The sequence below is a fragment of the Taudactylus pleione genome, unplaced genomic scaffold (genome assembly GCF_031769625.1).
Source record: "Taudactylus pleione unplaced genomic scaffold, aTauple2 ptg000500l, whole genome shotgun sequence".
Lineage (NCBI taxonomy): Eukaryota > Metazoa > Chordata > Amphibia > Anura > Myobatrachidae > Taudactylus > Taudactylus pleione.
In genome coordinates this window covers 1082333-1108440 of record NW_028284902.1, presented here as the reverse complement: position 1 = coordinate 1108440, position 26108 = coordinate 1082333, and the positions used below count along the sequence as shown (strand labels likewise).

General features: G+C 45.3%; 1 protein-coding gene across 1 annotated transcript in view; it reads left to right on the top strand.

Moving 5' to 3' along the window:
* The window catches only part of ABCA12 (ATP binding cassette subfamily A member 12), a 279245-nt gene that overhangs the window by 62673 nt on the left and 190464 nt on the right, over nt 1–26108 (top strand). The window contains exons 3-5 of the mRNA XM_088449892.1: nt 21770–21932; nt 23490–23554; nt 25950–25990. Of these exons, the coding sequence (XP_088306018.1) occupies nt 21770–21932; nt 23490–23554; nt 25950–25990 (269 nt within the window). The remainder of the gene's footprint in view (nt 1–21769; nt 21933–23489; nt 23555–25949; nt 25991–26108) is intronic.

Genomic DNA, 26108 nt, shown 5'->3' with positions numbered 1-26108 from the left:
ATATCTCTACATTAGAACAGTTATGTTTTAAAGGTTTCATTTGCCTCCCGTGAATATATTTCAACCAGCAAGAAACTGTCCATTTAAGAAGGTTATATAGAGTAGCTATGATGGAATCAGTATGATAATCCCGACAGCGGCAGCCCGACAGAGGAGAAAATCCCGATCGTCTTAAGGTAAGTATAAACTAACCTAATTCTATCCCCTAACCCTCCCTTAGGGGTGCCTAACCCTAACCTCCCCCCAATTGCCTAACCCTAGCCCCCCTCTAAATGCCTAAACCTAACCCCCCTTCCCTGCAGCCTAACCCTAAGTCTCCCGGGGGGGTGCCTAACCCTAACCTCCCAACCGGTGGTGCCTAACCCTAACCTCCCAACCGGTGGTGCCTAACCCTAAACCCCCTTTCCCCTAGCCTAACCCTAACCTCCCAGGAAAGTGCATAACCCTAAGTCCCCGCCGGGAGCCCCTAGCCTAACCCTCCCCCCCGTGGCTGTGCGCGCCCGGCACCCAGCTTACCTTCGATCGGTAAGCCGGGTGTCAGGCTCCCAGCGTAGGTCTGATGACAGGCGTTGAGATTTCAACGCCTGTCATTTGTACCTTGTCGGGATTAAGCAGTCGGGAAGCCAGCGGTCGTAATTGCGACCGCTGGCTTCCCGACTGCTTCCCGCTATGACAGTCTACACTTTGTAGATAAGGTGTGATTTGCAACTACTATAGTTTGCACAATCTGAATAAGGGCTGCATCTGCTATGGTAAAAGTGTGTGCAAGCCAAATAAAAAGTGTTGTTTCAATAAGTAACAAGATTTAAATGGATATCCCATCACTGCTACAAATAAAAATTAGATCATCATTATATTTCTTGTAGAGCAGTGGTGTCAAACTGGGGCCCTCCAGCTGCAGCGGAACTACACATCCCAGCATGCAGTGCCACAGATTTGCTATTAGGGCATGCTAAAATGGTGGCAGGCAGGGCATGCTGGGATATGTAGTCCCACAAAAGCTGAAGGGCCTGTGTTTGACACAACTGTTGTAGAGCAACATACTGTATCTACCTTAAATTACTCCCATGTATAGGTTTGTGAAGCATGGGGTCAACATGGCACCCATAGCCATGCCATGGATTGGTAAGTAATGGGGGATGAAATAGATTCCAAAATTTAAAAAAAGTGTATTCTTCTTCAAACCCACTAGATGTAATTTCATCAATGACCTCCTAGTCTTGATGGGGAGGAATGTTTTGTGTAAAAAGATTAAACAAAAGAAAAAAAATAGTGACCCTTGTTTGAAAATTGTGTAGCATCTTTTAAATGTGATTGTAAAGAAACAACATAAAGTTTCAGAAAAGAGAAGGATCAATTAGAAGTGACTGACCATACACCTGAAGTGATTGCACATCCCGGAGGTAAAACTTAAGTTTGTTGATTTTCGGGAAGTAGTAGAGTACATGGGAGTGATATGGTGAACATTACATAGAAAAGAATCAACAATCAATTTTTTTCATCTCCTGTGCTATGAATTAGTTGTAGACGGTAGGCGTAGTGCACAATACCTGCAGCCTATCAACCTCTCGGGATAAAGGTGTCACCACACCCCAACACTAGAATTTATATAAACATGAACAACCCGTGTGTCAAATGGCGCTGGATCTCAACATAAATAAAACAAATAAATAAAATAAATAAACAAAAAATGCCTCAAATGATACTTAATCCTTGTGTGAGTAGCTTGTCTCAAGGTATAGCCGTGTATCCTTTTTTGAGGGAGTTCTTGAATGGTACAGGTGTTCTCCAATGTTGGGTATAGAATATAAAGAAATATAAAAAGAAGAACAGCCTTAATAATAAAATAGATGAATGGATCTTGCAAATATCACTAAGGGCTCTATTTACTACAATCTTCATAGGGAATGAAGATTGTAGTGTGATATTACAGGGATTTATTAAATATCCCTTGCAGGGATAAAGCTTGCGACAAAGCTCTTTCCCTGCAAATCCCCTCCGCACACTTATCACGGTATTTTTGCAAAAAATACTGTGACAAGTGTCAGCGCATGCGCCGACCGGCCGTCGCTGAGTTCTGCCCTTAAGCCCCATCCCTGATAATCACGGACCCTCCCGCAAACCCCCTTCCCTTAATTACACTTACCTGCAGTGATCGGTGCTCCAGTGATGTCCTCCGTGGCTCCAGTCAGCTGACATCCCATCCTACACTGGAACCCGGTCAGGTAACGACCGGGCCCCAGTGCAGGATGGGAGACCAGCTGACCAGATGCATCACCGGAGCCTCGATCATCGGTCCCTGGACTCAGGTAAGTTTTTTTTCTTTTGCTAATTTTTTTTCTCTTTTTTTGGGAAGTGATCAGCGTGTGATCTGTTTAGACCACACAGCTGATCACAGGGGCCGGCTCCAGGCTCTGCTCTGCCTGTTAGAGCAGAGCAGGAGTCCGGTAACCAGGGAAGACCCCTCCAGGTGGCGTTATTATCACAGGGCTTCCCCCGGTATTTTTTCACAATTTATTTTTAGTAACTTTGGCCAGATCACATTTCCCATTACAATTATGGGAAATGCGATCTGCTTACTAAAAATAAGTGATAATTAGGGCTTGGAGTAGAATTTTACGAATTCTACTCCAATTGCCCTTTAGTAACTTTAGGTTATACTAAAATAATGTGAAAAGGGTGTGAAAACACTTTATTTTAGTAAAAATAATATTTATAAATAGAGCCCTATGTGAGTGAAGAGCTTTAGCAAATGTTCTAAGCACAAAACCTACCCAACTTACACAAAGCAAGTGGGAAATAATTGTGTAAAGGTATCTTTAAACCATTAACTCTCTGTTATCCTATATGGTGGAGTATGGACATACTTACAGTCTGGAAAGTGGGGTAAATCCTATAAAGGTGTCTTTTTCACAAGACAGTGATTTGGATCGGTGTGTAGATAAATGCGTACCCAAACTTACATCCCACTAAGTGTGTTCACCCTCTTAAAGGTTTCTGTTTACGTGGCTCTTTCCAACTTCTTAATATACCCTCACACTCACATTAAAGCTATGTATTGAAATGATAGGAGCTGAGCTGATAAAATTTTCAGAATTAACTGCTATAGTAACAGAGTACGATCTGGATATTATGCCTATAACAGAGTCATATCCTGGATACTCTCATCAGCTGGAACTTGGTGACCTGGCCATGAGTATATCCTCCCCGTCTACCCCATCTGTGTCACATCTGTTTGTCTGCCCTACCCTTTTAGAATGTAAGCTCTTGCGAGCAGGGCCCTCTACCCTCTTGTACTTCTCCCTTCTTTACTTTCATCTACTTTTTACTCCCCACTAAGGCACCTAACACTTGGTTGCTTATGTTCTGCTGCTTATGTGGGTGTTATGGTCGGCAATGTGGCAATGTATATTATCCATGTCCTTGTCCTGTATTGTTGTAATGTAAGTTTTTTGTCACCTATTTGTTTTCATATATTGTAAGGCGCTGCGGAACACTTGTGGCGCCATATATATAAATGATAATAATAATAATAATAGACAAAGATTTTCCACAAACAACTCATATGTAGGTATGAGGGAGAAACTTATGTCAGTATTCAAATCGATTTTAATGGATGAAAAAACCTTAACAAAATTTTTTACACAAGTGGGTAATATAAACATCAAAATAGATCCAAAAGAAAAATATAGGGGTACTATGCATTCCACCTGTGGATGTCTGATGTAGAGGGTCCGGAAAGTCCAATCCACCAAACCACAGGCGGCGAAGTCCCAAAGTATTCAATGTTCAATGTACAAATAAAGTACCAGTAAAACCTAGTTTATTATTAGTTTTCTTACTTATACCCCTTTTACACCGGAGCTAAAACCCGGGCTTTTGAAGGGTTAACCCGGGCAGCTCCCTGGTGTAAAAGGGGAGAGAGTTGGATCGCCGGGTCGAGTGACCCGGCAATCCAACCCAGGTAACTGGCAGGGTTTAACATGGGTGTAGTCCGTGAAACTGTGCTGTGAGAACAGCGCACTCCGGGTCATGATGACCTGAAGTGCGCTGCTAGCTAGAGATGACATCATCTCCAAGCGACCACTTTCACTCCGGAAAAGCCGGGTCTATGCAGACTCAACTCGGGTGTGAGCGGCGCTGACTCAGGAATATCCCGAGTCGGTGTCGGCAAAATTCCGGGTCTGGACCGGATAGGAACTTTGTTCCAACTCCGGGTCAGACCCGGAATTTAGGTGGAAAAGGGGTATTACTGGCAAGAATTGGTTTCTTATAGCACACTGACATTTTCAAGAAAAATTAAAATATGGAGAAAAAGTGGAGGAAAAATATAAAACTTGGAGACAAAGTGGAGGGATATAAACCAGTAAGAGAAGTCAATTGTACAATATATATTCCATGACTGTATTATACATATGTACTGTATAATCCAGTTAGCTCTTTACAGCATATCAGATCTTCTACATAATAGAAGAATTACTTTTGTAGTCAGACATACATTGCAAAAGGCTGCTCTTAAGTAAATGTTCACATTTAATAACTACAGTCAGGTCCATAAATATTGGGTCATTGACAGAATTTTCATATTTTGTCCTCTATTCACCACCACAATGGCTTTGAAATGAAACAAACAAGATGTGATTTAACTGCAGACTTTCAGATTTAATTTGAGGGTAATTACATCCAAATCAGGTGAACGGTGTAGGAATTACAACGGTTTCTATATGTGCCTGCCACTTTTTAAGGGGCCAAAAGTAATGGGACAAACTAAACAATCCTAAATCTAACTTTCACTTTTTAATACTTTGTTGCAAATCGTTTGCAGGCAATTACAGCCTGAAGTATGGAATGCATAGACATCACCAGACGCTGGGTTTCATCCCTGGTGATGCTCTGCCAGGCCTCTACTGCAAAAGTCTTCAGTTCCTGCTTGTTCTTGGGGCATTTTCCCTTCAGTTTTGTCTTCATCAAGTGAAATGCATGCTAAATCGGATTCAGGTCAGGGGATTGACTTGGCCATTGCATAACATTCCACTTTTTAGCCTTAAAAAACTCTTTGGTTGCTTTTGCAGTATGCTTCGGGTCATTGTCCATCTGCACTGTGAAGCGCCGTCCAATGAGTTCTGAAGCATTTGACTGAATATGAGCATATAATATTGCCCGAAACACTTCAGAATTCATTCTGCTGCTTTTGTCAGCAGTCACATCATCAATAAATACAAGGGAACCAGTTACATTGGCAGCCATACATGCCCACGCCATGACACTACCACCACCATGCTTCACTGATGAGGTGGTATGTTTTGGATCATGAGCAGTTTCTTTCCTTCTCCGTACTCTTCTCTTCCCATCACTCTGGTACAAGTTGATATTTGTCTCATCTGTCCACAGGATGTTGTTCCAGAACTGTAATGGCTTTTTTGTTTGGCAATCTCTAATCTGGTCTTCCTGTTTTTGTGGCTCACCAATGATTTGCATCTTGTGGTGAACCCTCTATATTCGCTCTTGTGAAGTCTTCTCTTGATTGTTGACTTTGACACATATACATCTACCTCCTGGAGAGTGTTCTTGATTTGGCCAACTGTTTTTCTTCACCAGGGAAATAATTCTTCTGTCAGCCACCACAGTTGTTTTCCGTGGTCTTCCGGGTCTTTTGGTGTTGCTGAGCTCTCCGGTGCGTTCTTTCTTTTTAAGAATGTTCCAAACAGTTGATTTGGCTACACCTAATGTTTTTGCTATCTCTCTGATGGGTTTGTTTTGATTTTTCAGCCTAATGATGGCTTGCTTCACTGATAGTGACAGCTCTTTGGATCTCATATTGAGAGTCGACATCAACTGATTCCAAATGCAAATGTCACACCTAGAATCAACTCCAGACCTTTTACCTGCTTAATTGATAATGAAATAACGAGGGAATAGCCCATACCTGTCCATGAAATAGCTTTTGAGTTGATAGTCCCATTACTTTTGGCCCCTTAAAAAGAGAAAGGCACATATTGAAACCGTTGTAATTCCTACACCGTTCACCCGATTTGGATGTAATTACCCTCAAATTAAATCTGAAAGTCTGCAGTTAAAGCACATCTTGTTTGTTTCATTTCAAAACCATTGTGGTGGTGAATAGAGGCCAAAATGTGAAAATTCTGTCAATGTCCCAATATTTATGGACCTGACTGTATATACGTATTTGTAACTTGACATTTGCAATGAAGCAGAGTATATAGACATTACAGTTCTTACATCATTTGTCACCAGTGTTCGTGAACGGCGCTAGAGAAAAGCAAACACGCATCTGTTTGGTGTCATGGCTACCGCTCATATTTCTCTTTCAGGACCAGCAAGATGGAGGTGAAAGTGTGTGTACTGTAACGTTCAAGGACAAATACGTCCAAGAAATATCAATAGTGCTTGCAGATTATTTCAAGGTGTTGCCAATACATTTACTGTATACACAGCAATATGTCATACTCACCCATAGCCGGCCCTATCCATCTTGGTGCCCCAGGCGAGATTTTGGCTGGTGCCCCCTAGCAGATAATCCCACCACCAATCTTAGTGTTTCTACGCGGACCTCAAAATAACACAAAAATAACACAAAGAAATATATATATAATATATATATTATATGCTAAGGCCAGCAGTACAGCCAGGCCAGCAGCAGGGTCACTCACTCACTCTCTCAGCACCCCAAACAGACTCAGTCAGATGATGTGATGATGAAGATGATGATCCATCCAGGCAACACAGCACCACTCTCTCACTCTGCCCACTTGCCCAGTGCCCATCAGCACCCCTCTCAGAGTCAGACTTAGCAGGTAACAGCACGGTAAGCACCCCTCGCTGCCCAGTGAGTGCCCGCCACCCCTCTCCCAGCCTGAACTAACTTTACTAGCAAGAGTGACACTCACTCTTGTCTGGTGGTCTCAGGTCAGCCAGGCTGGGGAGTCATAGGGACCGTCCCAGACTATGCTGCAGTGCCAGTGGACTGGTGCCAGCCATTTTTTTTGATGCCTGGTCCAATGGGCGTGGGCGGCGGTGGCTAATATGGAGTTGTCACTCGTGGCTCTGCTCCACAAAGGCCCATGGGAGGAGTGGACATGGCTGGTCATGCTCAACATGCCCTCCCACGTCTGCGGCCATCTTCCTTGTCTCCTGTAGCCAGAATAAGCTACTCTACAGAAGATGATTCTGACCTGGCTGTCATCACGGTCACCTGACCGGTGTTAGAGTCTGTGGGGGCGATTCAATTCACCGCGAATTGAATAGCGCCGGGAGTGAGCTCCCGGAGCTATTCAATTCTGTGCACTGTGTGGTTGGAGCATTGCCGGATATAGCACCTATCACGCCTTAACAAGACGCAGTAACCGGCATTCTCTGACCAAAGTGCCGGGCGCACAGCTGTTCGAAAAAGTGCTGCGCGCCCGGCACTTTGATTGGATTTCTCCTCGCATCCCCAGAAGGGGTGCGAAAAGAAAACCTTAGCACGCCCAAACAGCGTGGTGTATTGAATAGCTGTGGCCGAGTAATGGCCGAGAGGGATATCCGGAAAATCTGTGATGATGGCTGAAAGGAGAATCCGGTAATGCTGTGATGATGGCTGAAAGGAGAATCCGGTAATGCTGTGATGGTGGCTGAAAGGAGGATCCGGTAATGCTGTGATGGTGGCTGAAAGGAGAATCCGGTAATGCTGTGATGATGGCTAAAAAGAGAATCCGGTAATGCTGTGATGATGGCTGTAGAGGAATGGGTTAACTGCAGAGACAGGTTCAGGCAGGAGTGGGTCTGGTGGAAGGTGCAGGGTGATCTCCAGCTGAGTGCAAGGCAAGGTAGAGCGTTGCAGGCTGCAGGAAGCCGAAGGCAGACAAGGAGCTAGGGCAAGCACCAGAGCACAGATTTCAGGATCAGGAGCGCAGAGAACTCTCTCTCACAGCTACCGCTGTGAAACACGTTGCACTGGCAACTACAGGGCGCTCCAAACACCCTTAAGTGCCCAGCAACAGAACGTGATAGGAGAGAGAGCAGGTGACCCACAGACGATAGGCCTGCTATGTCACATGTCCAAAGACAACATGGTGGCACCCAGACAGCCGTGACGCGAAGATGCCATTAGTCTTACCCTGTCAGGACAGCCCAACCCTGGCAGACCTCTGCGCACACGCAATGCCAATCTCCACACGCCAACTCCCCCCCAGAAGGACCGCACCACAGCGCCCACACTGGTAAGGACCGCAAACCTCCACGCCGAGAAACCTGGGTCGTGACAATCGGCTGACCCCTGCACTGCCCTTTCGGAGCAGAGTTCTGATCACAGCAGCGGCAGGGGGAACAGCAGAGCTGTGGAATGCCCAAAGGCATTCCAGATGCCCTTGACACTTGCTTAGAATGCCTATGCCTAGGGCCAGCTCTGTATTTTTATCTTCCCCTGGAAAAATCCCAGAGAGGAGATACTGATGCTGGGCACCTCTTGACAAAGGGGCAGGGTCAAAATAACTCAAGACAAATCATAGAATTGCATCATATTGACCCCTTCCCGTCCCCATAGATCTGTGAATCGCGCCATTATTCTCCCTGATCTGCCCACTTCACTAGGAGCTGGGAGAGATGCTGGACTAACCACTCTTCTGTGAACTCCTTGTACATTCAGGAGTCTCCCGGACATACTTTGAGAGTAGGTAAGCATGCAATATGTAAATGACTTTCATAACAGTTTCTTTCCAAAACTAGGAAAAAATAAAGTTAGCATTGCCCAAACCAGCAAGAATAGTATATGCATCTTCATTGCCAAAAAAGGACTGATTATTCAAACAAAAACATGTATTAGCTGCAAAACAAGGACAATACTGTATTGATAGTATGCAATACTTATCAGAGGCAATTTAAGACTGAAGGGTGGCCGTGTGCAGATATCCAGGGTTCCCTATGGAATAAATTGGTGCCAGCGCAAATTCCAGAAAATCAGAAACTCTTTTGTGATTGCTCCATGTTTTCCAGGACTGTCTTCAGAAATATGACAGCGGTGCCATACTTCCTATGATTACCTCAGAAATATGACAGCATTGCCATACTTCCTGTGATTACCTCAGAAATATGACAGCATTGCCATACTTCCTGTGATTACCTCAGAAATATGACAGCGGTGCCATACTTCCTGTGATTACCTCAGAAATATGACAGCGGTGCCATGATTCCTGTGATTACCTCAGAAATATGACAGCATTGCCATACTTCCTGTGATTAACTCAGAAATATGACAGCATTGCCATACTTCCTGTGATTACCTCAGAAATATGACAGCATTGCCATACTTCCTGTGATTAACTCAGAAATATGACAGCGGTGCCATACTTCCTGTGATTGCCTCAGAAATATGACAGCGGTGCCATACTTCCTGTGATTACCTCAGAAATATGACAGCGGTGCCATACTTCCTGTGATTACCTCAGAAATATGACAGCATTGCCATACTTCCTGTGATTACCTCAGAAATATGACAGCGGTGCCATACTTCCTGTGATTACCTCAGAAATATGACATACTTCATGTGATTACCTCAGAAATATGACAGCGGTGCCATACTTCATGTGATTACCTCAGAAATATGACAGCGGTGCCATACTTCCTGTGATTACCTCAGAAATATGACATCATTGCCATACTTCATGTGATTACCTCAGAAATATGACAGCGGTGCCATACTTCCAGTGATTACCTCAGAAATATGACATACTTCATGTGATTACCTCAGAAATATGACAGCGGTGCCATACTTCCTGTGATTACCTCAGAAATATGACAGCGGTGCCATACTTTCTGTGATTACCTCAGAAATATGACAGCGGTGCCATACTTCCTGTGATTACCTCAGAAATATGACAGCATTGCCATACTTCCTGTGATTACCTCAGAAATATGACAGCATTGCCATACTTCCTGTGATTTAGATAAAAATAGATATTGTACCATGCGCTCACCTTGTCATGATATAGGGGATGTAACAGATGTAAAAATTGTGGAGATGACGACAGATCTAATGGATGTTATAAAACAATATTTTATTTATTTTAATTTATTTAATTTATATAGACACTATGTACCAATGTGTCTAGTGCTATAAATAGCTATTATAAAAACTATTATATCTCCTTTCTGGTAATAGGAGCATAATAAATAATTTGATAAAATATATCTGATGACTAAGTCCTATATGGAAGGATCCACATTTGTCTGGGTGGTAGGTGTGCCCTTTGAGGGGGTTACCTTTCCGTAAATATATACGGTACCCTTATATAATAGTATCAGCTCGGTTTATGTCCACACCAATTTGCAGTGAAAAAGGCAGCCAATAGAATTGTTCCCAAATGGGTCAATAATGTCTGGGTGGTAGGTGTGCCCTTTGAGGGGGTTACCTTCCCGTAAATATATACGGTACCCTATGTCTAAAAAGACAGATACATGTGTATCTCTTTGGCTACTTGTAATGTGCTAGGGAAGTAAGGGTAACCTTGTAGAGAAAGGTAGCTCTCCGTATGCAAGTATATACATACGTGTCCCTGCACCGTCTGATGCAATGTCCCGGTGGCAATGTGAGCCATGCACAATGTGACTACAGCGTCCCGCTTGCGGGGCTTACCGGTCGGCGTCTTCACTGAATGTCACGTGTTGCGCTGTCCATGCGATGTGTAGAGGAGGGGAGCGGTGCGCTGTGATGTGAGTTGTTGCAGTCAGTCCAGCCGGACCGCTTGCTCAACCCTCTGGCTCTAATACACGCTGCTCTGTAGTGTGATGGAGATTGGTGCTGTTTCCAGTTTGGAGGATAAGGAGTAGCAGCATGAGGCTGTGCACGATGCTTCCTTAGTCACATGTAGGTAAAAGTGGGTGTCGACGCGTTTCGGCAAATCAGGCCTTCTTCAAGGATGGGTGTGTTCTGATGTTGGCTGGTTGATATGTAACCAGGCAGCCAATCATCTATTAGGTAGGTGTGTCCCTCAATACTTCCTGTGAATACCTCAGAAATATAGCGCTGGAGTCGTATTTCCAAAGAAATCACCGGAATACTGAAAATGCAATGGATGCAGGAGTACGCACTGCATCCATTATAGATACACTACAGCTTAGTGTATCTATACACTAAGCAGTAGTGTATCTATCTTACATTATGCAGGTTAAGGGGTACTGTATATCTATTGGTTATCAGAACTTGGTCCCATTAATTATAATTTATTATCGCCGTTTATCACAATACCGCAGGGATTTACCATTAGGTACATGCAGGGACACGAAGCTCCAATAGGAGTCCATCCCTGCTATGTGTTTGAAGTAAACCGGAACCCATCAGACCGCGCATGTGCAAGCAGCCATTGCTGGGGAGGGATCCTATGGATCCTTCTCCTGGAAAGTGTTGTGAACTGTAGCCCACAAAAGACAATGGCTAACACATTCTGGAGCCTGGTACATTTTAGCAGCCCCCCATTGAAATTTATAGGGGCTGCTTTTGTAAATGAAAACAGGGGACCATGGTATATATCTCCGATATCTGCTTTGGTTACCTTAACGTACATACTGGGTATGCATAATATTTGCTGATTAGCGGCTAAATATAGATGTTTTTTGGGGGTATCCCCCAAATACTTTTCGATAACTATGCTCCTAAGGGGTCTATTAATTAAGCTCCTAACTGCCATCTCACAGGCTGTGTTTGAAAATGACAGTTGGGAGCTGATTGGCTGGTACCTTATCACTTTTCACTCTGTCTCCTAACACTGCTTAGCAAATAGACCCCTAAGTAATGAAGGGGAGATGTACTAAGCTCTGAAAAGTGATAAAGTGGAGAGAGATAAACCTCCAGCCACTCAGCTCCCAACTGTCATGTTACATGCTGTGTTTGAAAAATGACAGTTGGGAGCTGATTGGCTGGTGGTTTATCACTCTCCAGTTTATCACTTTTCAGAGCTTCGTACATCTGGCCCTAAATATTTCTCACTCAGTACTGTTGTAACTTCTAACCATACTAGATACTAGTGTTTGCTGCACTTTCTCTCAAATGCTACATTAATTCATCTAGGCTCCAATTTTCTTTCTATTAAGGGGTCTAACCATTTGCAGACTTTCTGCACGATGTGACCAAAACCAGGAGGTTTTGATCGGATCATGCAGAAAGTCTGCAAGTGGATAGCCGGCAAGGACCAGCGATGCGCGTGCACGTTGGGTCCTTGCTGACCCCGACTATCTATCGAACATGCTGGTCAGCCTGACGGCGATCGTCAGGTTCCACATGTTAATAGATAGGGAGGTTGGGCTCCTGCACTGAAGACGTTCAGTGAACGTCTTTCAGTCCGGGGCCCGCACCTCAGCGACATGAAAGTCTGAACGCTGGAAACATCTTTCAGTCCGGTGCCCGCACCTCAGCGACATGAAAGTCTGAACGCTGGACGTTCATACTTTCATGTCGTTAAATGGATAGGCCCCGTTCTGGTAACTTGGTGAGTGTGTGTTGTTTTTTTTTTTAATGGTGTCCTGTTTAAAAGAAAGTGAGGTCTCTTTCAATCTGTATTTTTATATATTAAGACATAAACTATAATCCGCACCTCCTACCAGTGTATTCTAAAGTCACGTGTGCACCACCATCCAAATTAATTTTGTCAGAAACTGGATCATGCAGGTGGTCAGTGATGCTAGGCACACCAGCAATTCTGCAACTGGGAGACTGAATCAGACAAGAATGAGAGTTTTGGTTGAACAGGTCAAAGTCCTGATCTCAACAAATCTTAAGTGCTGTGGCAGGTCCTTTAGTGCTGCGCATAAACACATATCGTGATGGGATGTAGTCAGGATCCCGAACGTCAGAATGCCAATGGTCACAATACCGACAGTGGCATCCCGACGGTCACAATCCCGACATATTCCAACGGTAAGTATTAGGATTAGGTGTAGGGGGAGGGTTAGGCTGTGGGAGGGGAGGGTTAGGGTTAGGTTTAGGGGAAGGATTAGGGTTAGACTGCGGGAGGGGATGGTTAGGGTTAGGTTTAGGGGGCGGGTTAGGCTGCGGGAGGGAACGGTTAGGATTAGGTTTAAGGGGAGGGTTATGGTTAGGCTGCGGGAGGGGATTGTTAGAGTTAGGCTGCGGAGGAGTGTTTGGGTTAGGCTGCGGGAGGAGACGGTCAGGGCTAGACTGTGGGAGGGGTGAGTTAGCGTTAAGAGTTCGGTTAAAATTAGAGATGTGTGGTTTTGCTCTCCAGAAATCCAAATCCACCTGAATTTCATAAATCCGGACAGATCCGAGTTGTGATTCTAATCTACTGAGGAGATCCGGATAAATCCAAGTCACACTTCTGATTTTGCAGCAGTTCGGAATTCGGATTTTAAATCCGAATTCCGGATTTTGGATTGCAAAAATTGCTTGATTTTAGCTGTTTTTTAAAAAACTTTTTATCATTTAAAAAAAAAATCCACATCCAAACGAAAACACTTGAGGGTGGTTTTGCAGAACAAAAACCAAAACACGAAGATAAATCCAAATCCAAAACCAAAACACGGGGGTCAACGCACATCTCTAGTAACACTACTTACCAAAATCCATCAGGATTTTGACCGGCAGGATACCGTTGTCGATATTCTGACCGTCTGATCCTGTACCCAACCCTGATGTTTGATGCACACTTCAATAAACATAAGTAGTGTTGTAAGGAGGAGTGGGATTGTGTTACTACAAAATAAGGGACCGCTAAACTCAAACAGAAAACAATCGCTGCGTGTTATTGTTGCTTTTTGTGGTTCTGTTACTGAAGCATAGTGTGTGTACTTTTTTTTTACACACTTCTTTTCCGTGTCGACTTATATTCTGATAAACAAATTATAATAGAAGTCGTTGTGGGTTTTTGTCACAGATGATTGTTAATTATGTCCCCGATATATATGTTAAAAGAGGATGTACTTTATGGGGGTTTTTTTGTATCTGTGACAACCGGCAAGTGATTTTTACCTAATCTGCCATGTAATCAAATAACAGGACAAACCAGTGTGACTGGGCTCTAATTAGATCAATGCTGTCAATTGGTGGGGTAGAAAAGCAAGAAGAGTTGCATTCCTTCAATGTTTTTGAATTTATTAGATATCATCCTCGCCGGTCAGGGCCGTAGCTAGGGTAGTGCGGCCGGTGCCATGGCACAGGGCACCACAGATCAGGGGGCACTGTTTGGGTCTGTCAAATATCTGTTTATTATCAATCTTGCTTGTAGCTTCCTCTTATTTCATCCCCAGTATCTCCTGGCCTCCACTATCTCTTCCCTGGCCCTTCCCCATGAGGCCATTCCCCTTTTTTGGGTGCATTATGTCCCTTTGAAATATGAGGGGGGCGCCAATGCTCTTTCTGGCACAGGGCACCAAAAAGTCTAGTTACGGCTCTGTCGCCGATATCACCATATGCTACATCTGGGGAATGCTTCATGTTTCACTTCTATTCTGCAAAACCATTGGAAGACTGGAATAGAAGCATGAGATTATATTTCCCACATATAGTAGTGAGAAGTGTGTCTGGACTGGAGATGCATCAGAGTCTAATTAGGTTACAGACATAAGAGAACATAAGACTATGGACACATTTTGGAATGCCCCAAAAAGGCCATAACATCCAACTCTAAATGAGACTTTGTGTCTGATTCTGAGTAGGACACCCGTGCAGGGGCGTATTTATAATGGGTGCAGGGTGTGCGGTGCACACGGGCCCCTGGGTCCAGCGGGGGCCCGCACCGCACACCTTACACCCATATTATACTTAGCTCTCTGGTGTCCCACGTCGGCGCCTGTGTCAGCGCTATAAAACCGCCTGGAAAAAGGCTGCCGAGACCATTTTCCCATCATTTCGCGCTTGCACACTACAGGTAAAATGCCCGCCGCAGCCATTTTCCGGTCATTTTGTGCATACGCTATAGACTCTGGGCACACTCTAGTGACCAGAGTTTATCACTGCTGCGCTGCGCTCAGTGCACTGCCAGCCGCCGCACCATGACGGAGACTGCACATGGGCCCCCTCCTCTCTTGAAATGCCCCTGCGCCTGTGTTTGTGTCTTTGGCCACAGTCGCACCTGTGTACAAGCCTCTCCCCTGGTAGACAAGCGTGCGTCTGATTGTGCGAGGACAGTAACGCCCACTTTTGTACGTCCTAAGGAGCAACCATCGGATGTACCAGCAAAACTTTCACCAGCCCAATGCAGAATCTCTGTCAGAGTATGGTCTCCAATGTGAGTTCACCGACAGTTATGCGACTCCATTGCGATGCTTCCATAACACGCCCATCAGCCGGTGCATCTCGATGCGTCTGAACAGCCACCAACCAGGAATGCCCTATTTATTTCCTATACATTTTATGGGCAGTTTGAGTATCTATAGTCTTACTGTAATTATCTTTTATACATAAGGCGCCAGATGGTGTCCGCAGCGCCTTGCAGTGATAAGCAACATGGCGATACAACCAAAGGCAGGGTGCAGGGGTTGGAGAAGTAATAGGTAGAGTGCCAAGGCGGGGGAGGGGGTACTGTTTACCAGGGCCCAGCTGCTGCGTAGGAGCATAATTGTCCCTCTTTGCAGCACATGGCGCCGCGCATAGTATTATTACATTTATTTTCAGAGGGGGCATGACAACACCTCCCAGATTTGGCCACGCCCCTGTACCCCAGGCCCTACTGGTCTCTCAGTGGCCCTATGGCCTGTAGAAGCAGCAATGGTGTGCCGCCGAGGCAGAGGGGCAGTATAACAGCATTCAATAAGCCAGTACCCACAGAATCGCCGATGAGCAGAATGTTGACAGGGAAATAAGGCTCGCTGGTGTCAGTAACAGTGCTACGTGGTGATCTAAGGGTGTGCATCTCTCCTCACATAATAAACAAAAGCAAGTGAAGCCTGTTACTTTTATTAGCTACTGTATACACGCTGCAATAATCACAATCAGATGTATCTTTATTGGAAATCTTGGCACATTTTTGTTATAAGATTAGTTCATATGATAGTTATTGGCCTGTATGGGTGTAAATCTGAACTGATAGATTTCATCCAAGTTAGCCACTGACTGGTGTAGCCACATTAGTCTCTATTCCTATGACTTGGTGCTTAGACAGAGCTGCTGGATTATACAGTGGAACAGTGGAAAAAGGATTATTTGTGGAACAAATAAAACTTTATGAGGTCTGATTCTGAGTTGTAGGCACCGCTAATGTTGGACGAGGGGAAGTGAAGTCACACTGCGCATGCGTCCAGCAGGGTCATAACTAGTTGTGGACGACCGGTGCTGTGGCCGCCCCACGGCCCTTACCCCTAGCACCCTGTAGCCAGGATTGCTACTGCTGCACCCTCGGAGCATCCTGTGGATGCTCCAGACAGGCACCCTGCACAGTATATGCAGGTGATTGGGCATCCTGAGGACGCCCAGTCAGCGCTGCACTTAACAGAGCTGCCGGCCCTGCCCCACTTCTGCGCGACATCATGACGCCACATGCTCAGTGGGCTGGGCCGGCACAGCGCGCAATTGTGCACTTGTTACGACTCTGGCATACAGAGTCCGTGTGTACAGAGTCTCAGTTGAGATTGAGGCGCATGGGAGACGCAGGGTCTCAGATTTGTTTAGAAGATGCCATGGGGCTGGTGCAAGTTTCGATGGTGCGTCCAATGCTGGCGTCTAAAGATACAACAAGCAGTATTTGAGCATTTTTTTTTCGTTCACTTCAGCCCACCTCCCAGTCATGGCCCAGGAATGCCCATCATTTTGCTGCCCCATTTCCGTTACCGTCTCACTCTATTGCAATAGAATTGCTGAGTTTACACTGTGTGTAACGCATGCACCGTAGGGGTTTCCAGGATTTTTTTTGCGCATAATTGCCTAACTAGGTGAACATCAGCGCTGTGATATAATTGCAGGCACCTCTTTTTTTTGTGCAGTCTTCTGGCCGCTCGCATAGCTGTGGGTGACCACCCACAGCTGTTGCAAGCGGCCAGGATGATGGTCGCGATGGTCAAGACCATCGCGACCATTGGGCTTGCGATGAGACCCTTGTGGTAGGGTCTCATGGCCGCAAGCCCCAGAGAGCTTCTGGCTCTAATAGAGCCAGAAGCTCTCCCACTGACATCACTGGTGATGTCAGTGGGGCCACCCACAAATGGCAGGTGTTCACTTGGGAACGCCTCCGTTTGTGAAGCCACCCCCCGCCATGCCTACAAAACGGGGTGAGCTGTCGATCAACATCGACAGCCGCCCCTTTTGTAGTGTGCCACGGAGTGAGAGAATTTCTCTCTCGCTCCGGGGCTTGCGGACGCGCAGTGCGGCCGCTGCACATGCGCAGAGCACACCATCGACCCGTTCGCTAGCGCTCAAGCGCTTGCGAGCAGGTCTGAATCAGGCGCACAGTGCATAGTGCTCCTGCTTGTAAGTCATTGCAGATGTGCCAACTGGTTAGAAATTCAAGTCATGCAAACTTACAAAATATTTTAAACTAATTTTTGGTTCTTTCAACACGTAGGAAATACAATACAGGCAGGGATCAGCTATAGGGGCATATTCAGCCCCCTACATGTTACCCTTTCTTCCAATATCATACAAAATACATATATATCAGGTTTTAAGTCATTACATTCAAAAAACAATAAGATACATCATACGAGTAGTAACAATGCAATTGCACAAGGCATGCAAAACATGAAGATTGTCATCGGTTTTTAAAAAGCAGAAGCTTCATGTGTGTCACAAATTTACAAGGAACAGCTACAAAAATCGCTACTGTGCTGTAAAATTGGGAACAAATAGGTATATACTTTTTGAAAGAACATGTACTATGCCTGGATTCCAAGCATACTGGACCTCATTCAGAGTCGGTCATTGCGGCCGCACGGTCGTAAGGGAAAAGGGGCCGGATATATGCAAATGATGCACTCGCAAGTTGCGTCGTTAAGATCGGATCGTTAGCTGGACGACCAAGGGGAGGATGTGGCCGTAAGACAAAAAATACGCCCCCTTCTCGTACGCATTACACATCATCTCCGAGCATATAAGGATTAATCGAGACCATCGGGAACCATCGGAACTGGTCGTAGAGCTTAAGGTTGACCATACCCTCTCTTAAGCTCTACGATCAAGTCAGTGTAAAAACCTCCCATGTTACATGTGCCATGACACTACTTTGTTAATTATGCACTCCCATAATAACGCCGTTTGCATAGTCAGGCACGCCTGCGTTCGGATCTCCACTCCCCCGTTCACAAGCACCTTCCCCTGTTACCACCCACCAACGCCTCATCCTGTCACTCAAACTAACGACTTGGCCAAGTTCAAGGAGAGAAATATTTCCGATCATAACAGCTAGTTTGCGCACGCGCATTGCAAATTTTACGCATGCGCAGTTTAGCGAACATCGGTGGCGTACGACCGTGCGGCCGCAACGACCGAATCTGAATGAGGTCCTCTGTGCCACCCAATGAAATCAAAACCTTGTGCGTGACATTGGGGGGGAGGGGGATGTATCAAACCTTGGCGCATACTTGCCAACTCTCCCTGATTGTCAGGGAGACTCCTTGAAATAGTATCTCCCTGACTCCCTCAAGAGTCTAGCAATCTCTCTGATTGCACTTTACCCATTGGGGAAATAAAATCAGAGATATGTACATTGAAATGGATTAATCATTACCATTTCCCTGCACTGGTTGTAAGGCACAATGATCCCTATGGCTACATGCATTTTCATACAAGGTTTCTCTTGGACAGTTATATAGGAACCACGTGTAAAACACAATACATGAGCAACCCCTGAAAGTCATCAGTGTGTTTTCATCAACAAGTAGATCTTACTAACTGCTCTGGGGCTAATTTACATTTGGATGTAAATCATGTAAGTTAGTTTTATGACACGCCTCTCAGATGTAGCAGTACACGCCCACTTTACCGCCGCGCTCATAGGTGTTACTTTCACAATCTCCCTGATATGCTTTTTCAGAAGTCACTCTTCAGTTCCTCGCTGGGCAATATAAACAGGTTACCTCTGTTAGGAGTTTGTCACAGGACCGATATCTTGACGCATTTCTCTGCCTGTTTTGCAATGGCAGTTTCCACAGCAGGGTCGAACAACCATAAATAATTTGATTTGGTGATGGACTACCAACCTGAGGCACCCATGCAAGTGTCCCGAGGCACCCCAGGGTGCCACAGCACACAGTTTGGGAACCACTGGTGTACCCACTGACTCTATTTGTCTGCTGATAATACTGATTATTTTCTGTGTTTGCAACAAATGTTTTTTTATTCATATGTAACTAACTGTTTTTATTCTGTTTTGCCTACTTGCTACAAATACTATGTAGCAAATGTCTGTTTGTAAATAGCATGGAATCTTAAATGTGTGAAGCTCTAGTGACGTTTTTTCACCCTCATTTTAACTAGTACTTTCTAGTTTTATTATTGAAACTAGCAGACTCTGGACCGTATTCAATTTGATGCGAAAAGTCTGGATTTGCGATACTTTTTCGCCAACTATGTCATTTTCGCCTGTTTTGCTTTTACCCCCGTATTCAATTTGAAAGACTTTCTGCCTAGGCGGAAAGTCAATGCAATGTACTAGGCGAAAAAATTTTAGCCTATGAATAGCAGACGGAAAAAAGTGCAGAATTGGGGTTTTGGGATGCAACATTGCGGGAACCCCCGTGCAGCCTTCAGACAGTCCCCCAAAGGTAAACTATGTCAAAAACATTTTAAAAAACACTTAAGGACACCCAAAAAAATTACTTTGAAAAAGGGGGCAAAAAAAAAATGTTGGGATACAAAGTTAAAAACTAGCGAACTTGCCTCTGGGAGGGTCCCCAAGTATTCCCCAAGTGTTTTTTTGATTGCAGGTGCTTGCGGCAGGTGGATTTTTCATGATTTTTTCAACTTCACTTTAGCAACTTTTAAATATGCTGATCCCCATTTTGAAGTACCCTAAATTTGCTGGGATAAGATATTTTCTGGAAAAAATACTCCTGAATACTATTCTGCATCACGTATAGAAAAACGCTATTTAGCAGCTATTGAGCCCGTTTAAAAACACCAAATACCATCAGCACGCCAAATCAGGGGGTACCATAGTGAACCCCCATGTCAAAGCATCTTTTGGGGGGTGTCAGGCTGATTTCCCCAAATCTGACAGTACTTTCCGTCTGTTCAAGTTTTGCCGGGTCCCGTTTTCACATACTTTCAAATTGAACACGGGGTAAAGCAGGCACGGCCGCGATGCTATTCCGCCTACAAAACAGGCGAAGTAGGCGAAAAGTCCGGGACGTGAAAAAGTATTGTGGCTCAGCTGAAATTGAATACGGCTCTCTGTATAATAAACTGCACTCCACTGTTTAACATTTGTCTGACCTAGTGCACTCATTCAAAACCTCATTCAGAACTTCCCCCCTTTTTCCCAATTTCTTTGATTTTCTGTGTTTGAAAAATGACAGGAGCTGACCGGTTGGTACTTTACCTCTCTCCATTTTATCTCTCTCCAAGGTTTGATACATCTCCCCCAGAACTCTTACCAACATGTCAATGAGGTCACTGTTCAGTTTTGGGATGCAGGAGTTTGCCAGAATATTTCTTCTTTCCAGACACAAAAAAAAACTATTATACCCCTTTTACACCAGAGCAAAAACCTGGGTTTTTGCTGGGTCTACCCGGGTTGCAGCTCAGTGTAAAAGGGTCCCTGAAAAATAACCTGGGTCAAGTGACCCTGCAATCCAACCCAGGTAGCTACCAGGGTTGGACCCAGGATGGACCCAGGTAATGGTGCAGTGTAAACGGTGCAACCCAGGTTATCTGACCTGGATCATGCCTAAAATGAGCGGATTGGTGGTTGTGGAGCAGTCACCTCCCACTTTTTATGACCTCACAGGTTTAGCAGGGCAGACCTGAGTTCAGTGTGAACAGGGCTGACCTGGGAATAACCCAGATCAAAGGTGCAGTGTAAATGGTTCTGACCTGGGTCTGACCAGGGTTGGAACCATGTCCAAAAACCCAGGTCGGACCTGGGTTTTTGGTGGAAAAGAGGTATTAGTTGAATAGCTGGAGCCAAAACATTTTTTTGAAAAAACTTCTGTTTAAATTTACTATCACCTGCAATTACTGTTGATCTCATTTAACAAAGTTGTATTGTGAGACCTATATACTTGGAACACAACAGTACAGGGTGTATTTGTTACTTATACCCCTTTTACACCAGAGCAAAAACCTGGGTTTTTGCTGGGTCTACCCGGGTCGCAGCTCAGTGTAAAAGGGTCCCTAAAAAATAACCTGGGTCAAGTGACCCTGCAATCCAACCCAGGTAGCTACCAGGGTTGGACCCAGGATGGACCCAGGTAATGGTGCAGTGTAAACGGTGCAACCCAGGTTATCTCACCTGGATCATGCCTAAAATGAGCGGATTGGTGGTTGTCGAGCATTCACCTCCCACTTTTTATGACCTCACAGGTTTAGCAGGGCAGACCTGAGTTCAGTGTGAACAGGGCTGACCTGGGAGTAACCCAGATCAAAGGTGCAGTGTAAATGGGTCTGACCTGGGTCTGACCAGGGTTGGAACCATGTACAAAAACCCAGGTCGGACCTGGGTTTTTGGTGAAAAAGAGGTATTATACCCCTATCAGACATACAGCAAAAACCTGGGTTTTTGGTCGTGAACGTGCATGAACCCGGGTTTTTGCTATGTGTGAACAGAAATGACCCAGGTCGAAGTCCCGGGTCTATGACCCTGCTTTATACCATATTTATATTTGTCTGCAGGTTACCTAGCTCCCAGGAACCTTCCGAGTGCAGGACTGATGCCTTTCATGCTGAACTTCCTCTGCCAAGATGATTATAAATGTAAGAATACGTCCTATGTATCCAGCAGCTCCAATGTAACAAGCAACTCCAATGTAACAAACAAAGCTGGGTCAAGAAGCAGGTGAGTGTAACAAGAACCTACATGAGCTTTCTAATAGGAACAAGTGCAAGTTAGTGACACTGTGCCGTTCTAGCATTTAGCTTTAAGATGGACATAGATTAGACTGACGCTGCCATAATGCACAATTCTACTATAATGTAGTGTCTGGAATGGTACCAATGGGCATTATTGCAAAATGATGGCTACCTCTACATATCAGGTAATCAAAGTTACAGGGTAACCAGTTTTATACGAGGGTAGATCCAAAAGTCCTGACCGCGAATAACAAGGAAATGAAAGTTGAATGGAATTTTTTCTTTCTGCATAGGATGGAATTCAATTGCTTTATCACGCCGTATCTCTCATCTAAAGTGACGGGAGATCGCCGGGCGATATTCAATTGATGCCAATCTTCACGTTGATCACTGCCAAAGAGGTCGGGTTTAAAATGACACCTCCCGACCAAAGTGTTGGGCGTGATCGCGAAAAATGCCATTTGGACGCTCAAACAGGTCACTTTTCACATATTTCAGCTCACACCTCCCAGGGGATGCAAGCTGAAATGCCGGCACCGGCAGGTGATCGCGCCCAACAGAAGCAACAATTGCATAGCTCAAACAATTGAATCCACCCAAAGTCTCCATTTACTTCAATGCACTTCTCCCATCGATGCTCCAACCTCTTGATTCCATTCAGGAAAAAGTTCATTGTTTGGTCCTCAAACCAGTCCTGTACATCAGTCATAGCATCGTCATCAAGCGCAACAGTCTTCCCAGGAGATGTGTTCCTTGAACTTGTCTGTGAATGTCAGTAGCGTCATCTTCATTTGCAGATATTTAAGAAGTACCCGGCGTTGCCCAAGTTTAAATCTTCAAGTTTTAAGTTTTATTATGTGATGTCGTCCAAATTCATCCAGTGGGAGGGCCAGAACAGGCTCCCTGGGTCAAAGTTCTGCTCAGTGCCCTTTGCCGTGAAGTCCGACTGGGACCCAAACCACTCCATTTGGCATCCCAAACCAATTGCCAACCCTCTGTGAAGTTTTCATGCAAATCCATCCAGTGGAAGGCCCAGAACATGCTCCCTGGGTCAAAGTTCTGCCCAGCATACATCAACGGGTGGTCCGACCGGGACCAAAAACCACCCTAAAATCTGGCCAGGATCCAACTGGACCACCTTGCGTTAGTTTCAAACCAATCAGTGTGGGTGTGCCAGAATGCATTACCAGATAGACAAACAAACAAACATACCAATGAATTTTATATATATATATATATATATATTTTCTTACAAACAGGTGTATTCATATTGGCTTAAGTAAGTGCAATAGAACAAATAAAATGGAGATGCCATAAGAGGAGGAAGGGCCCTGCTAGTGCACGCTAACAGTCTAAAGGGACAAATAATGCAGGGACGATGGTACATTGGGGATACACAAAGTGTGCATGGCTTTGAGGAGTGGGCAGGGATAACATGGCAGCATTTCAAGGAACAGCTGCCCTAGGATTGTATTTCTTAAATGAATGTTGCAACTCAACCATAGTTTTACCTTAACAAACATATCTCACTCTGTATTACCAGGTTAAAAAAGCGGTCGGTGGATTCAGGTGGTGGAGGCACAACGTTCCAGACAAGTTCTTCTGATGGTGAGTTGGATAAACCTTATAATATCCCCCAATCGAATAATTAAATGTGTGTCATGTTGCTTAGGAGAGCTCATAAAGGTGAGACCTTAAGGGGTTTTTCAGTATCACTGATGTGTGAGGCAGTTGTGGTTTTATCCTGTATTTGTAAGAAGACAGAAAAGAAACCTCTTCTTAACAAACAGGGCCTGATTCAGACCCGCTCGCGAGTGCATAGCGCTCGCAAGTGGGTCGATGGTCGGCCAGAGTGCACACGCGGCTTGCGCAATGCGCGTGCGCGAGCCCCGAAGCGAGTGAGAACTTCACTCGCTCTGGGGCTCACTACAAAACGGGGCGACTGTTGATGTTGATCGACAGCTCGCCCCGTTTTGTAGGCGGGGAGGGGGGGTGACTGGACAAACAGAGGCGTTCCCGAAGGAACGCCTGCCGTTTGTGGGCGGCCCTACTGACATCATTCATGATGTCAGTAGTGAACTTCCTGCTCTATTAGAGCCGGAAGTTCACACAGGCTTGCGGGAACCGAGACTCTACCACAAGGGTCTCATCGCAAGCCCGATGGTCGCGATAATCGCAACCATCGCCAGGCCGCTCGCAAAAGCTGTGTGTGGTCACCCACAGCTATGCGAGCGGCCTGGAGGTGGATTTTTCAAATAAAATATCCGCCCTGATTCAGAGTGAGCGCTCGCAAATAGCAAGCGCCTCTGAATCAGGCCCAGAGGCCCCTATTTAACAACGAAGCATAACCCCTTTAGCGCTCGCTAAAGGGGTTATTCCACCCTTTCTAGATTTAACAAACAGCGGTAATCTAAAATTACAGCTGTTTGTCAAGCATCACTCTCGCCATCTTTTAAATGGCGAGATCGATGCGCTCCCCATTGATGGCAATGGAGACCCAGCTGTGCCTTTCTGACTTCAGCAAAGCCTTCCAGGCACTGCTGCCTCCCTGTGTGTCATGCACATGCGCAGATGGACCGTCGCTCATGCGCATATCACTAAAGCCTCGTCGCTGGCGGCAGCCCAGTAGAGGTCCCCGCTGAGGACGAGGACTTCACAGGACTTTTACAGTATTGGGAAATACCAGTGAATTATTCATTAGTATCACAGTGATACTAAACGAAAAATACTGCTGGTATTTGCCTTCATAGGGGTCAGAGATTTATCAACAACTTTTATCACTCACGAGTGATAAAACTTGTTGCGTATGATAAATGGTGCTCCAGCCAATCAGCTTCTAACTGTCATTTTGACAGTTAGGAGCTGATTGGCTGGAGAACCATTATCATACACAACAAATGTTATCACTTGAGTGATAAAACTTGTTGATAAATAAGCATACCGCCCAACATGACCCTCTCCAGGAGGGACACAATGCTCTGGTCCTGGACTTCCCTGGTAAGAGGAAGTTCAAAATTCAAATAGGGGAGTCACACCAACTGTCATATCACACGCTGCCAAACATCACTGACTGGGACTCACTGGCAGTTGGTGTGACTCCCCTATTTGAATTTTGGACTGTGCTGCAGCCCCACCCCTGGAGCCGCCACCAATCATAAATTACCAGGGAAGTCCAGGACTAGAGCATTGTGTCCCTGCTGGAGAGGGTCATGTTGGCAGGTATGAATAAGGCCCAGAATCGGATACTGTGGCTTCCTTCCCACACAAAAAGCGTGGAGAAGTGGACCAGTAGAGAAGTTGCCCATAGCAACCAATCAGCTCTGAAGTAGCATTTATAAAGTACAGTCTATATAATAATAGGTAGGAGCTGAATAGATCTTTTCACTGCTTGATACATAAACCCCAGAGTGAAGACAGACATTTATGGATTGTACTAGTCTATAGGAGGTCCTATGCAGGGGTGTATTAAGAGAGGAGGGGGTCCATGTGCAGTCTCCGTCCCGGCCCCCCCTCCTCTCTCTCCGGCGGCTGGCAGCGCACTGAGCGCAGCGCCGCGGCAGTAGACTCTGGGCACTAGTTCATGCCCAGAGTCTACTGCGCATGTGCCCATTTTACAGGTGATTTTTACAGTACTGATACCGCCGACATGGGACTCCGGAGAGGTATGTATAAAAATGTGAATGCAAGGTGTGTGGTGTGGGCCCCCCTGGACCCAGGGGCCCATGAGCCTCGCACACCCTGCACCCATTATAAATAGGCCCCTGGTCCTATGCACTTCATAGGAACCACTTTGCACCTTGCACGTGGCGTCTCTGGCTTCCGACGAGAGGCCATATTCTTACGACTACAGACAAAATAGCTGCCACTACTTTGTGAATAAGGAACATTATAGCAAAATAAAAGTCATTGGTGTCATACATACAGTATATTTCCCAATGACTTAGGCTAGAGAGGGTCTAATGTCTATGGAAGTTTAACCTGAATTGTTATGTTTTTCTTTCAGCGAACTTCACAGCTGCTTTAGAAGCCTTACACCTGGTAAAGGTATGTTCTCATCCAGTCACAGAGCGTAGTCACCAAGGCAGTGCTTGGTGAGCAGGGTGAAGCTAGGCTATTATATACCAAGGCCCTGGCCCCCAGGTTTTCCCTGATTGAGTTTTAG